General features: G+C 41.8%; 1 protein-coding gene across 16 annotated transcripts in view; it reads left to right on the forward strand.

Moving 5' to 3' along the window:
• The window catches only part of DLG2 (discs large MAGUK scaffold protein 2), a 1555116-nt gene that overhangs the window by 286837 nt on the left and 1252394 nt on the right, over nucleotides 1–15885 (forward strand). For 11 of the 16 annotated variants that reach the window (XM_075919432.1, XM_075919430.1, XM_075919421.1 and 8 more), the window contains one exon: nucleotides 5451–5525. The exons of 3 other annotated variants lie outside the window; for them this stretch is intronic. In XM_075919432.1, the coding sequence (XP_075775547.1) occupies nucleotides 5451–5525 (75 nt within the window). The remainder of the gene's footprint in view (nucleotides 1–5450; nucleotides 5526–15885) is intronic. 2 more of the 16 variants (XM_075919422.1, XM_075919424.1) reach the window with 1 other exon arrangement.

Below are 15885 nucleotides of genomic sequence, written 5' to 3' on the forward strand. Positions count from 1 at the left end.
AACAGGTGGGAGAAGAGGTGTTTGTTCCCCTCCTGATGTACAAAGTACCTTTGCTTAGCCTTTTTATCAGTCGGTGGAATAGTAGTCGGGGTTTGCCAGAGGGCCTTTGTGATCTTCGTCACAGTCTTGTTGATGGGTAAGGCAACACTGGTGGGGGTGTTGGACTGTAGGACATCAACCGTAGGGTTCAAATGTTCCAACACTATGTTGGCCTGTTCCCCCAGACTCTGGGCCAGGCAACGGAGGAGGTCCTGATGGGACCTAGAGTCCATAGCAGTCATGGAAGGAAGGGCCCCACCAAAGGCCTTGTTGTGACACCACCATCCAGTTAGGGATCTGCGAGGGAGCCTGGAAAGCCACTGACGTGGCCACCGTAGAGGGCTGAGCAACAGATGGACAACCTCTCTCTGCTACAGGCCCAGGCATATTGTCCCGATGTCGGGAAATGGGTCAGTGGAGTCACCAAAGGAGGAGCCCTGGGCCTGGAGTAGACCAATACCGGCCTAGAAGGGCCTGGTGCCCTGGCTTTGGTGATAAGCCCAGAGTGTCCAAAAAGGCCACTGAGCTGGGGCCTGGAGCTGTGGGGACCAAGAGTATTGCACCCTTGGCACCGGGGTAGGCTGTAGCCAGGGCTGCTGCTGGTGGTGTTGCAGATGTGCCAACATACTTATGTACCAGGACCAGTTGTGGGAATAAAATCACTGCTGTGACCTTCATCTGGAACCCCACAAAGACCAAACTGATTCCGTCTCTGAGTCAGTCGAGTATTCAGATGTCAACCAGGGCAGTGTGGTGGCAGAGGCAGTTGGCGACCCCCAGTGTGGTGTGTGGTGAGCCATGGATTCAGGCTTCCCCCAGTGCTGAGGAGGAGATGGAGGCAAGGCTGGAAGTGGTGCTGGGCCACTCGGTGGTACTTCTGAGGGGCCTAGCACCCGGGTCAGTGCTGCATGTGGCCCCTACTGTGGTACCAACTCTGGGGCTGGTGCTGGTGCTGGTGCCAGGGTCAAGGTGGAAGCTGGGGCTAGTGCTGTCACCAGGGGCAGTACTGCGCCCAACACTAGGGTTGAAGACAACGGTGCCATGGTGGAGCAGTGATGCTCTCTCTCCTCCAGGACTGGAGTGATGGGTACCGTGGTTGAGGCCCGGTGCTGTCTAGTGTTATGCTCCTTAGCCGGACCCGATACCGAGGTTGGGGACAATGTCAACTCAATCAGGTCCCTCGTCATCTCGAAGGTGTCTGGAGTGGAAGGCTTTGGGAGATGCACCATTGGACTAGGGTCTCAGCATAGGCTGGAGCTGTGCCGACTCGACTGCGATGGTCCGGGTGCCGTGCTTGCTGGTATCACGTTCCCCGCCTGAGGGCACATGCCTTGAAGGAGACCTGCCCCAACTAGGTCTCCTCTTCTGTGCCACTGAGGACTGAGACTGGTACCGAGACCTGTGAGGCACTGGAGAGGTGTGTGAGTGGCTCAGTGCCTCCCGCACTGAAGCCAGTGTGCTCTGGGTCAGATGCCAGCCCAGGGTGCAGGGCCACCCCCATGAGGATAATCTTGAGACAAGACTCCCTTTCCCATTTAGGGCCTGGTTTGCAGCCTTTGGAGATCTTACATTCCTCAGACAAGTGGGCTTCACCAAGGCACTTTGAGGCAGGCTTCGTGGGAGTACCAATGGGGCATACGCTTCTGGCACTTCTTGTAGGGCTTGAAGCTTTGGGGCCTAGGCATGTTGGGGACACAGAGTGAGCCCCATGTCTAAGAACTACTCGCTAAGGGTATGTCTACACTACCCCGCTAGTTCGAACTAGCGGGGGTAATGTAGTCATCCGCAGTTGCAAATGAAGCCCGGGATTTGAATTTCCCGGGCTTCATTTGCATGAAGCCGGCCGGCGCCATTTTTAAATGCTGGCTAGTTGGAACCCTGTGCCGCGCGGCTACACGTGGCATGGAGTAGCTAGTTTGGATTAGAAGCCTACTTCCACGAGGAGTACAGCTAGTTCGGATTAGAAGCCTAATCCGAACTAGCTACTCCGTGCCGCGTGTAGCCGCGAAGCATGGGGTTCGAACTAGCCGGCATTTAAAAATGGCGCCGGCCGGCTTCATGCAAATGAAGCCCGGGAAATTCAAATCCTGGGCTTCATTTGCAACTGCGGATGACTACATTACCCCCGCTAGTTCGAACTAGTGGGGTAGTGTAGACATACCCTAAGTGCTACAGTTAACTACTGCTTTACTGTTAACTACCAGATAAGAAATTAAAAAACTGAAAACTTTTAACAACGAACTGAACAGCAAAGAAGAACTGCTAAGAGGCGCTTGTAGAGCAAGAGTGAAGCACGTTCCAATGACTGTCATGAGTGGTAAGAAGGAACTAAGAGGGTTGAGGGCCGGCAGGGGTATATACAGGCAGTCCCCGGGTTACATGGATCCGACTTACATCAGATCCCTACTTACAAACGGGGGGAGGCAACCCCGCACTAGCTGCTTCCCCCCAGCAGACCAGGGAGACGCGAAGCTAGCGCTCCCCCACAGCAGACAAGGGAGACGCGGAGTGGCTTTTCTCAGCAGACACCTCAGCTTGAGAATAAAGGACTGAGGGAAGTGAGGTGTGGGAGACTAAAACTGAGCTCTGGAGAAATGTTTGGCTAGAGTTTCCCCTACAATATGTACCAGTTCCGACTTACATACAAATTCAACTTAAGAACAAACCTACAGTCCCTATCTTGTACGTAACCCGGGGACTGCCTGTATTAGCCAGGGGGCTCCCCTGCTGGCTCAAGGGACACTGCTAAGGGAAAATGTTCTGATGCTGCATGCATGAAGCGCACCCACACCTACATGGAATGGACTTGAGCTGTCACTCAAAGAACAGTTAGCTCCTTTTATGTTCTACTGGCTCCCTATGCATGAATACAAGCTTAAGATGTCATTCCATAGTTGTAAGACTTTAAATAGATGGGGAGCAGGTCACCTAAAGGATCTTCTTCTAGGACCACAGCCACCCTTAAATATTGTCTGTCTCAAGGATGAAGCTGGCCAAAGATTCCCACACACCTTGCCGCATTCCAGTCCAAATAGAAAACTTACTTATTTGAACTTGCTTTCTCACATACCAATGCTCAGCCTATGAGTTTAATCTACATCAAAATTAATAATAAATATAGATGTTAAACCACACACATCCTTGCTCCGTTGAACTAGATGGAACAGACAGTATTTGACATCTTGGGTTTTCATCACCTTCTTTGTGTACCATTGGATAGTGGTTGGAGTTCACCTGATCCTGAACCCTATGGTAGCAAAACCCCACTGGCTTCTATGGAAGTGCAGGTAATATCTTCTGTGGTTAAGACTGCAGAACAAGTTTCATTACTTCCTAGTGCTTGCTGATGTAAACTACTGTCTGAAACATTTGTCTTTGTGGTTGAAATTTTCCTTAATAGGTCTCTGCCCAACAGGTATTTTTAAGTCCTGAGCTTCTAAAAACAAGGTTTTATGATAAACTTCATATAGAAAACATGTGTCTGATTCTTTTAAAGATATGAGTACCTGAAATTTGTGTGTTGAGTAAGTTGTCATTTTTGTTCCTGCATGTGCCGCTATAGTGATCAAAGAATCAAAACCTGCAACTTTTAAAGAGGAAAAATCCCATAAAGCTTGACAGTGTCTCTAATCAATCAGATATATAAAAGTCTATCTGAGGCTTTATTAATTTTATTAGGTTACATTATATGCTATTATAGTCACACCTCTACTTTTAGGAGGTAAAAACACATCCTTAGGCTATTACTGCTATAATAATGGTGACATTTTTCAGCTTCCACTAAAGAACATTTTTCAGAGCTATTATTTAATTGTAAATAGCCTCTTGCTGGCAATCTGTCTCTCCTTTTACCGTGTGTTTGAGGTATATGTGAAAATATAGAAACCGGTAATCAACAGGTTGGAGATTTGGGAAATATGTATCAGAAACTGAGACTTGTACTTCTTTGCTTGAGAAGTATTTATCGTGTAAAACTTTTATTATTTGTAGGTAAAGAACAAAGTACAGTTCCTAATATAGCACAATTAGTTAATGTGCTCACATCAGGCTCAAAGCAGAAAACCACATGAAGTCTAAATCGCTTACTGCCCACAGAGATTGTGTTCTCACTGTGAAAAAATATGTTTAATTGCTTGCAGTATACCTGGTTTAAGCTGTAAATGAAAGGAAATGTTGTCCTGCATTGTATCTGAATCTCTGTGTTTCTGCAACTCATAATTACATGAGCCCTCCAATTTATACAGATAAATAATAGCTTGATTCTTGTATGGAAAGCAAAGAATACAGGTGGGAAACCCCAAAATTATTCTGAAATTTTCTTCCGGGTCTCTGACCACACTACTGTATGATTAGATTTAATTCGTCTGCCAGAGTGTGGAACCATAAGTAGAATGTAAATGAATCACAACAAATGCAGGAGAAATGACAGGGAGAGCTGTCCAAAGGCCTCAGTGATAGTGGATTGGACTTCTGTGTGGGAAACCAGAGTTTAAAGTCACTCCTTGTTGTTTTGTTCCTGCAGTCAGGTTTTAGGGAAGTGTGGTAGTGACATATCATATTACTGGGAGAGTTGCTTTGTTCTTTTTTTCTTGGCTTTGCCCACCAGCCAGTTTGGGCAGGAAGCCCTAGCTTTCTGCTGAGCCACACAATAAGCCGCTAGAGAAATTGGTGGAGAGACACGTCCGCTGGAAAGCTAGGTTGGTGATGGTGTTCCATGCTAGAATTATCATTGGTAGACTTGCATGGAGAGACATGCAGCCTCTTGTGACGATGGGAGTTAAAAGTTAAAGCTTAACTACTGCCTAAGGCTGGTGTCCTTGTTGTTTGAAGGGTTTCAATTCTAAATGGTCATTGTTTCAGGTTCAGAGTGGATGAAGCATGTGTGCCTCCTCTGAACTGTGAAATGCACAAAAAACTAATGTCAATACTTTTTTAAAAATGAGAACTACCTGTCTAATTTCCCACACATGGCCCTGACAAACCACTCTGAAAGGTCTCTTGGGGTACGTTACACTTGCTCCCTAGTTCAAGCTTCATTAGCATAATCTCGCCGGCATGTTATTCCACTCAACAGCTGATTCAAACCAGGAAGTGCTCTCCTGGATGTGTTAGTTCGAATCAAACCCCTTGGTTTGAACTAACGTTGTTCCTCATTTTTTGAATAATGCGCGGGCGAGATTATGCTAATGAAGCACAGGATATTTAAATCCCCGCTTCATTAGCAATTTCAGGCTGCTACATTTGCATCCCTAGCTCGAACTAGGGAGCAAGTGTAGACGTATCCTTATGTATTAGCAAATGCGGGGAAATGCAGATATAAGATTGATGATCCATTTTTAATGGAGCTCCTTGTGCATAGGTGTTGCAGCACATACTGTATTGTGTATAATGCCATTTTCACTTATTTGCAGCAGAACCATGGCAGATGCCCTTCCCACAAATGCTCAGTCGAAGCACCTGCCTGGATACCCATTCAACACTCTACCGTAAGTTTGAGACTTTTACAAAGATTTGAGAGACTGAAGGATAAGTCTCTGTGCTCTGAACAGTGCCAGTGTGCAACAGTGTTCAGAGAACTGCAGAAATAAATACTTTTGCTAGATCTGAATGATGTACTTTTGAAGTTAGATTGCTGAAACTCTGGTCTGGTAGGATTTACTCAGAATTCTTTTGATGTGTAGAACCATTGGGACTTCAGTTTGCTGCATGCTAGGGTCTGGATGCAAAATGGACACCTTTTCCAAATGTTCTGCGCTGTGGTACTTAAACTCTGAGTCAGGAAGCGTTATTCATTTTACTGCTGCCACAGCTATTCTCACAGTGTGGTCATATTTGGTGATTTGACAGACATTGCATTAGCTCTTCAGAGTCCAGAGGCATAGCTAATAGAGAAATAATTAGCATGCTCCACTCATGGTCTGCCAGAAACTGATACTTTAGAATCACAGAATCACAGAATATTAGAACTGGTAGGGACCTCGAGAGGTAAATGAGTCCAGTCCCCTGCCCTCACGGCAGAACCAAGCATGGTTCTAGATCAATTCTGATAAACATCTGTCCAATCCGCTCTTAAATATCTCAAGCAATGGAGATTTCACAACCTCCCTAGGCAATTTATTCCTGTGTTTAACCACACGGACAGGAAATTTTTCCTAATGTCCAACCTAAACCTCCCTTGCTGCAATTTAAGCCCATTCTTTCTTGTCCTATAATCAGAGGCCAAGGAGAACAATTTTTCTCCCTCCTCCTTTCTAACACCCTTTTAGATACTTGAAAACAGCTATCATGTCCCCTCTCAGTCTTCTCTTTTCTTAACTTAACCCCAATTCTTTCAGTCTTCCCTCATAGGTCATGTTTTCTAGACCTTTAATAATTTTTGTTGCTCTTCTCTGGACCTTCTCTAATTTCTCCGCATCTTTCTTGAAATATGGTGCCTAGAACTGGACACAATACTCCAAATGAGGCCTAATCAGTGCAGAGTAGAGCAGAAGAATTACTTCTTGTTTCTTGCTCTGAGATATGTTTGCTTTTTTTTGCAACAGTATCACACTGTTGACTTTAGCCAGCAGGCCTTTCCCGGACTTTGTACTACTTCTGGGCGTGGAAGAATGATCTTTTCCTTTCTGCAGCCCTGGAGAAGAGAGATTTAAATCACTATTGCAGCCTAGTCTCTCTGCAGAGAAAAGGATTATCTCAGAACTGATAATGTATCTAAGGTACTTATGTGACCCTCAATCACCAGAATGTCTGAGTGCCTCACAATCTTTAATACATTTGTCCTTTCAAAACCACTGTGAGATGGGGAAGTGCTTTTATTCCCATTTTAGAAATAGAAAGCTGAAACATGGAAAAACTAAGTGATTTGTGTATGACCACATTGCAATTCTGAAGCAGAGCAGGTACTTGAACACAGGTTTCCCAAGTCTAGATTAGTTCTGTAACCACTGGACCATACAATATCTTTTTCAGGAGGTGCCTTCTTTGCCCTCTGTAGATAGTGAGGTTGTGGCAACACATGATAAATCTTCCCTATTTCTGTTCTAGATAGCCTTCCCCACTTTTTGGGTAGAGAATGAAAAGTGATGTTGGCCTGGGGGTGAGAGAGTTGGACCAACCCAATACCTCACAGCTACTATGCCAATTTATGCCTCCTATGGATCTGGCCCACTGTCTCATTAATACTGCTCTAAGCTGCCTACATGAGATTCCCATCCCGTTCATCCTCAAAAGCTTTGGAAAACAAACTGGTTTTTGCAGTGGGTCTGGAAGATTAATGGATCTGAGCTCTGGCAGACCAATAGAATGAAGCATATTTTAGTCAAGGAGCTGATTGCTCTTGCCTTTCATCTAGAGGAGTGCCAGTTTGAGCACTACAAGTATGGGAGTATGGCAGATGGAGAGAGATGATTAGTGTTCTAGGTATTTCAGATCAAAACTTGATGGCTTGACAACCCATTGGATTTATTTTCCACTGGTGCCAGTGACTGGCTTTTTGGCTGTTGGTTTGCTGTTTCCTTAAACAGCAATATTTGTATGACCATAGGGGTTTAGTATTTGCCTTTTGATTCATCATAATATAAAGCCTATTTTTATTTTATTGATCTTTGCCTGCTTATCCCCGTCTTGTCTGTTATTAAATCAGAGGTATGCAGGGACAGATTCTGTAAAGATCACGTCTGCCTATTGTCAGGAAAAGTAAAACTGAGGGCCTGAATTCATTGCCTTTGTTTTTAATATTTGTTGGTTAAGGTCACTATGGCTCCAACAGTACTATATTTAGACCCTTTGGGTATAAAATAACCATTACGATACAGTTTAACAATTTAGATTTCACCTGGGTAATGTGTATCTATATTATTTTGGATATAGAATCCAAAGGTTATGAATAATATTATGATGCCTTATATAGATGCTGCTTCATGTGTGCTTTAGATTGGTTAAAAAGGTTGTATCTGAGTGCAATGAAATTAGCTAAGTACTGCCATATGTATAACTTGTATATAGTAAACTACAAGAAGTACTTTCTCTTGTATAATTTAGTATTTTGTTCCACCATTCATCATCTGGCCTGTCAAGTCTGTCTGTCTTATAAATGTCGATCTGTCCTGCTGTTTAAGTTTCTGATAATTTGTTTGTATTAAATAAGCTAAATTAAATATTGGGAATCAAATGTAAACAACAGTTTAGAAATATAAAAACAGGGCAAGCTTGACATAGTATAAATTGGTCAGTGTTTTCTGTTTACAGCTTTATGAGGTGGTAGTCATCACATTGCCTGAGGTAGGGAATAGTGTTTTAAATTGTTGAATCCCTTGCACTTCTGTATTATTTTCTCTAAAGCAGATTTTGTTCTAAATGATGACAAACTCTGTTAACTACTGTGTAGACTTGTAAGGAACAGATCAGCAAAGGAGAACAAGCCTCCAAGTAGATGCTGTTGTGTTGTTGGGTCTAGGCTGAGCGTACTTTAAGGTAGAAGAATTAAAAACAAGGAATAGAAAAGTGGGGACAAGAGGGATGCCTCTTCCTTATTTGTGTTAACTACATTAATCACAATGGCATATACTCAGTTTTGTGTTTTTGTTTATCAGAGCAGTTTTTATTAAAAAAAACATAGTGTCTTCTTTTCAGAGCTACTTCCCAATATATTGTATCATACAGTTGATCTGGCAGCACTGTTGTTATGTAATAGCTTGCCACCTTTGCTTTGCACAATTTCATGTTCTTTTTGAATTTGATGATTATTTTTTAGGACTTTTGATTCTGTTGGGCCACTCACCATCTGCAGAGAAGAGGGCTTAAGTGAACACAGGCTTTCTGTGACTTCACAATGTCCTTAATTGACAAATTTTTAAAGCTGAGAATCTTAATTATGGGAATTGCCTAAGGGTGGCTGTCACTGCATTTTCATTTTGTCATTTATTTCAAAGGATTTTTGGTGTTTGACTGTAAAATACTCTAGAAGGGGCTCACTGTAGAGGAAGAAAGTGAACCTTAGCTTATTTTCTAGGCATGTTCAGATGCAAGGATAGCAAAATATCACATGCTGTTGAGTATCCTGTGTTGCAAAATTAGTTGGGGATCTCCCTCCCTGCAGTATCAGAACAAGCCTTAGCATTGTTGATTGTGACATTATTCAAGAGATTCTCCAAGTAGACGCTGTTGTGTTGTTGAGCCTAGGCTAAGTGTAATTTAAGGGAGAAGAAGAAGAAAAAACAAGGAATAGAAAAGTGGGGACACGAGGGATGCCTCTTCCTTATTTGTGTTAGCTACATTAATTACAATGGCATATTCTCAGTTTTGTGTTTGTTTTGTTTTTCACAGCAGTTTTTATTAATTTATTTATTGAATTCACCTGTCCCCATCCGGAAGCTTAAGGAGAATTCAGTGCTTTTTCCTGACTTGGAGTCCACAATGCTTGTTGGCCTTTTACTCTCAACACAAAATTCCCTCTCTGTGACACCTGCCATTAGGAAATAGCAAGATCGGGGGGACGGGCACGTGAGCAGAAAAGGCAGTGGAATTGGTGCATGCCCTTGCATCCTATGAGGCACTGCACTCAATCTCTGCTGTGCCATTGGCTGGGAAGAAGAAGGCAGGTATATGGCTCGTGATTCTGAGAAAAGGGGAATCTAACTGAGCAAAAGGCTGCATAGGAGGAGTACCATCAACCACAGGCACTACAATAGCTCCTAGGCTTGCAGTAGAGCTGCAGACCAGCAGAGGTCTGAATTCAATGGAAGCTGGGGATTTTCAGCATCTTTGAAAACCTGCCTTTAACTACTCTGCCTCTCACCTTCCCCATCTTTGTGAGACAGGGAGAATAATGTTCACTTACCTTTCTGAAACACTCGGAGGGCTCTACAGGTGTTCTGAATATTATTCTGTTTAATTGGGATAGGTAAAACCTTTGGGACACTGGGGCTTCAATGTATCTCTCTTCAGTTCATCTGTATGAATGATATTTTGTAACAAAGTGGAAAATCCTGAGGAACGCCCGTTTTCATAGCTATTAACTTGTATTGGATAATGAGTTTGTGCATTGATAAACATTTCCGTCTGGAGGGAATTCAGATGTTTGTGTTCAGATTTACCTTACTAGAAGCAATTTTAATGAATTATATACTCTTAGAGATGGTGTCTCACATAGTTCAAGTGCCTGTGTTCTGTGAAAAGTATTTTCAAACTAGCATGTTGTTCAGCAGAACTGAAATGTACATATCCTGGTTTGTTCTAAAGCAATAAGTACTAGTGCAGTCTTTCCTGAAATTAATCTCTCTCTTTAAACACATAATAAATAAATGGTTCTGTTTAGAAGTATCTGCCCTCTCATGAGGTTTATTCCTTTGCTTAATAAGTATATCTCTTTCTCTCTTGTGCAGACACACACTGTAAAATAAAATAAATAGCTCTATACACCATAAAGTGAGTTCTGCAGTCTCTCTCAGTTTAAAGACTTTTCTATTAATAAAATCTTGTTGATTGATAGATTCCATAGGCATTCCAGGTGGCTAGTGTGTGGTTTTGAAAACTAAGCCATTAAAATGATTCCCTTCTTTCCCTTGTAACTCTCCTATATGAAGAGAGATTAAAATGACTGGGACTTTTCATCTTAGAAAAGAGGAGACTAAGGGAGGATATGATAGAGGTCTATAAAATCATGACTGGCGTGGAAAAAGTGAATAAGGAAAAGTTATTTACTTTTTCCCATAACATTCGAACTAGGGATCACCAAATGAAATGTATAGGTAGCAGGTTTAAAACAAACAAAAGGACATTTTTCTTCATATAGCACATGGTCAGCCTGTGGAACTCCTTGTCAAAGGAGGTTGTGAAGACCAGGACTTTAACAGGGTTCAAGAAAGAACTAGATACATTCATGGAGGTTAGGTTCATCAATGGTTATTAGCCAGGATGGGTAGGAATGATATCCCAAGCCTCTGTCAGAGGCTGGGAATGGGTGACAGGGGAGGGTCTGCTTGATGATTACCTATTGTGTTCACTCCCTGTGGGGCATCTGGCATTGACCACTGTTGGAAGACAGGATACTGGGCTAGATGGACATTTGGTCTGACCCAGTATGGCCGTTCTTACGTTATCTGGGATAATAATGTTAATGGGGATTTTTTTTAAAGTACTTATCCTAACTTTGTTTTTAAAGATTGCTGTAATGTAATGTTATTCATTCTTTGCTGGGTCATTGTATTCCTACCATCAGCTCCAAAGTTTCCTTTTCCCCTTGTTAAATTTATGACATACATATTTAATCGCTCAGGAAGGAAACACCATCATTCTAATGCAATAAGGGATTCTTCTCTCCCTTGTCCTTTCTACCTTATGATGCCCCATGAAAAAAACATGGTATGAAATGTTTTCCACAATTTTCTAGAAACAGGCTTATCAATTATTTTAATTTGTGACCAACATATGTAAGTCTCTGACTCTTCTCTCATTGCAACTGATATTACCAGTTGGGAGCAAGGAAAGTACCCTGAGATTACAAAGCAATCTCAGAGACCTTTAAATAAAGACTATAATCCATGGCCAAAAACACTGGAGATATTCTGCAGAGATTTTAACAACCTACACCCCACCATCAATCTCAGCCTGGACCATTCTACACAAGAGATCCATTTCCTGGATACCACAGTACACATCACCAATGGTAAATTAGACACCACTCTCTACAGAAAACTCACTCACTCATAGTTACCTACATGCCTCCAGCTCCCATCCAGAACACACCATACAATCCATTGTCTACAGCCAAGCCCTTCGATATAACCGCATCTGCTCTAATCCCACTGACAGAGACCAGAAACTTCAAGATCTCTACCAAGCATTTATAAATCACAACTACCCACCCGGAGAAATAATAAAACAAATTGAAAGAGCCAGATGAATACCCAGAAACCATCTACTTCAAGACAGACCCAAGAAAACCAACAATAGAACACCACTTGTCATCACCTACAGCCTCCAACTTAAACCCGTCCAACACATTATCAATAAACTACAACCTATACTAGAACAGGATACTAAACTCCGAGAGGCTCTGGGAGACAGACCCATAGTCTCCTATAGACAACCATCTAACCTCAGGATGATTCTTACCAACAACCACAGGACATACCACACTAATACCAACCCTGGAACTTTCCCTTGCAACAAACCCCATTGCCAGCTTTGTCCATATATTCACTCTACTGATACAATTATTGGACCTAACCAATTCAGTTATAAGATCAAGAACACATATTCCTGCTCATCCAGAAATATAATTTATGCTATCGTGCCAGCAGTGTCCGTCTGCTATGAAAAGTGGACAAATGTCTCAGACACTTCACCAAAGAATCAATGCACACAAAACAGATATTAGACAGGATCATGAAGAAAAAAAACGTTTCTTGCCATTTCAACCAGAAAGGGCATTGTCTCAAGGACTTAACTACCTGCATCCTGCTTCAAAGACATTTTAACACCAGACTTGAAAGAGAATCCTCTGAACTGTCATTCATGCTTAAATTTGACATTTTACAGCTAGGTCTCAACAAAGACGCAAATTATCTTACCAATTACAAAGACAGCTTCCCCAGTTATCACCTCTAATACCATTAGCTCACAGACATTTACCTCTCCCCCTCATCCCCCCTCTGTTCTGAAATTTGATTTGTCCTTTTCATATGTGTTCATTTTTTTTTATTGTATCCTTTGGTATATATGGTCATACCAATTTTCTTCCACTATTTGATCTGAGGAAGTGGGTTTGGCCCACAAAATAAACCATCACCTAATAAACTCATCACCTAATTAACCACCTTGTTAGTCTTTAAAGTGCTACATAGTCCTGTTTTTTGTTTCAGCTAGACCAGACTAACACTACTACATTTCTATTACTATAATTCAGGTGTTAGTAAGATATACATTACGTTATCCAAAAGCATTATCTACAGTTTGGTCTATATCAGTGGTGGGCAATCTGTGGCTCATGGGCCACATGCAGCTATCGAAATCTATGTGTGGCTGTGAGATATATTTTTTACCATTGCCCATGCAGGATTGCCAGATTCCATTGGTTTCTGTCCAGTTAGAGGTGTATTTTTGACCGTGAGAGATGTGCACTCACTCTGTGTCCAATCAAAGTGCTACTTCAGTTCACTTGGCAATTCTTAGCAAATAAGCACAGTTAGCAAAACTACCCTATTCCAGGAGGCCATCTTGGTTACAATAATTTTGCAGCCCACTGACATGAAGGAATGCCACTTGTGTGGCCCACTCTAGCCTACCTTGCCTATCCTATCTGTGGTCAGTTCAGTTATTTCACATCTGTATTTCCCTCAAGATATTCATACAGGAAAAAATTATTAAATGCATATTAGAGAGAAAAAATGTGCTGCCTTTAGAGCTGAGTTTACATTATCAAAAGCATCACTATTGATACAGTAGTACCAGTCTCACCGTTGAAGTTAAGGTTGTCTTGGCATGTTCATTAAGAACAAGAATTTATAACTTGGCTGTAGAAATTTGCTCTAGGCTGAAACTTAACATTCACGGTCTTTATCCAAGGTAATTGTATTAGCACACACTTTTAAAAATAAATATGGTGTGGACTGCATAGGATTGTTATGACAATTTAAGATTTATTGATAATGAGCAGATGTGTGGCACCTCAGAGATTAACAAATATATTAAGTCATGAGCTTTCATGGGTAAAACCCACTTCATCACATGAGTGTTAATAAGATTTATTGTACAATTGAAATAAATTAAACTGAAGTTAGCATTCTTTTGATTACTGCTTTTTAAAGGATAACCATTTATCCTCCCTCCACAGTTCAGTTGTGTGATTCCTTTCAGTAATAAAAATAAATATATGAAAAGCCAAATTCCATAAAAATAATTCTTATTTATTATTTCTGGATAACACTTAGTTGAACTGAAGCTAAGGTTGAGAACATACCAGTAATATAAAGGTTAAACATCACAATGATGTTGGATTATTTCCCAAACAAACATTACAAACCCAGGACATTTAAAGTAGAGTTACTGGTGTAATTTTGGAGCAGGGATACCATGTGTTCTTCATATGTAACAAAGTGGTTGAATCCCAGCTGTAAAACAACTGAAAAAAGTAACCATGGAACTGCAATAATACATAGAGGCTACAACTGAGACCAGAAATTCATTTGCTAGGCCCTATACAAACATACTGAAAGATTTTGGACAAATAGACAAAACAGAATTGCCCCCATTTCACAGATGATGAACAGACATGCCCAAGGTCACAAAGGAAGCATGTGGTCAATTTGGGAAGAGAACCTAGCTCTATTGAACCCTCTACCACTGCCTTAGCCACAAGGCCATCCTTCCTCTCCATAACATTTAGTATTATTATCTACTAATACTATAAAGAATCACAAATACAATGCTATAATATAAATGATTCTCTGCCAATGACAAAATCACAGGATCAGATCCTCATCTGGGATAAGTATGTACAGCTGCCACTTATTTCTATAGGGCTTTGCAGAGAGGTACCATAGTAGAGTTTAACCCATTAGTATTAAAATATGTTATGTCCTACCACCCACCTTTTCCTAAATGTCCAGGAACAACGTATGTGGTCATAATACTCTGTATTTTATGTTGTTTTCATTCGTACCTTTAGATTTTGAGCCCCGTTATTCATTCTGGATAGATGATACAGTATCCTTTATACTTACAGTGCCATAGAAATTATTTATAGCCTAACAATCTCTATATATCACCTGAATGCCAGTGAGTACCCTATTTGTAAATGAGCACTGTTTGCAAGGTGCTGAGTGTCTCCCATGAAATATTTGAGTACCCACCCTCATCTTTCAGAACTGGATTCACTGTGTGCATTCATGTGCAAGTGGGCTTTGAATGGAAAATTCTTAGTAAGTGAATATAACAAATGTTTTCAAAGGCTAATGTAAATTATTTTCCCCTGTAGAGTACTTTTAACTGTGTTATTTGGTTTTGGGTAATTGGGAACAATGGAAGTGCGAATTAGGGCTTGCTTTGTTTTTTGTATTTTTCCTCTAGAGAGGGAAATTACAAAGGCTTAATTTTAAAAGGATTTATATATTCTAGCCTTATGCTAAGTAAACCCAAGGAAGGGTGAAGGTCTAGATACAAAGGGCCAGATTCTGTTCTCTGTTACTGGGATGTAAATTTGGATTTACATTGGCATAACAGGACAGTATCAGGCCTACCACTTCCAACCAAATATTAATTTACAGAGTTTTAATAAAAAGCAATTGACAGCTCCCATGTCTTTATATTTTCATTAGCATCTTGTTGACTAAATTCAGCAAACTCTTGGGGTGAAACCATATTTCCATTAAAGTCAATGGAAGTTTTGCTGTTGTCTTTAATGATGCCAAGATTTCACCCTTTTTTCTTCAGAGGTAAAGATAGGGAATTATACAGAAGATATGTCTTGTGTCTGTCTAGTTCAGGGATGGGCATTAATTTTTGACCGGGGGCCTCAGGTGGAAGGGGCGGGGCCTCAGGCGGAAGGGGCAGAACCAGGACACTTCCGTGCTTCCTCACCCATAGACCCTGATTGGTCTGGGGGTAGAGGATCTGCAAATTCTTGGCTCCCTCCCAAAGAGAACTGCCAGCTGTTCAGAACAGCTGGCGGTTCCCTCTAGGTACCCCCACTCCTGGCCATGGCAGGAGACTTCGCGTGCTCCCCGCTGCTGCCCCCAGGTCAATCAGGGCATCAGGTGGGGGAACACATGAAGTCTCTTGCTCCCTGTCCCCGCCTTGCAAGAGAGCACTGCACTTAGAGTCAACCACCAGCTGAGCAGCAGCTAG

Source organism: Pelodiscus sinensis, chromosome 1 (assembly GCF_049634645.1).
Source record: "Pelodiscus sinensis isolate JC-2024 chromosome 1, ASM4963464v1, whole genome shotgun sequence".
NCBI lineage: Eukaryota > Metazoa > Chordata > Testudines > Trionychidae > Pelodiscus > Pelodiscus sinensis.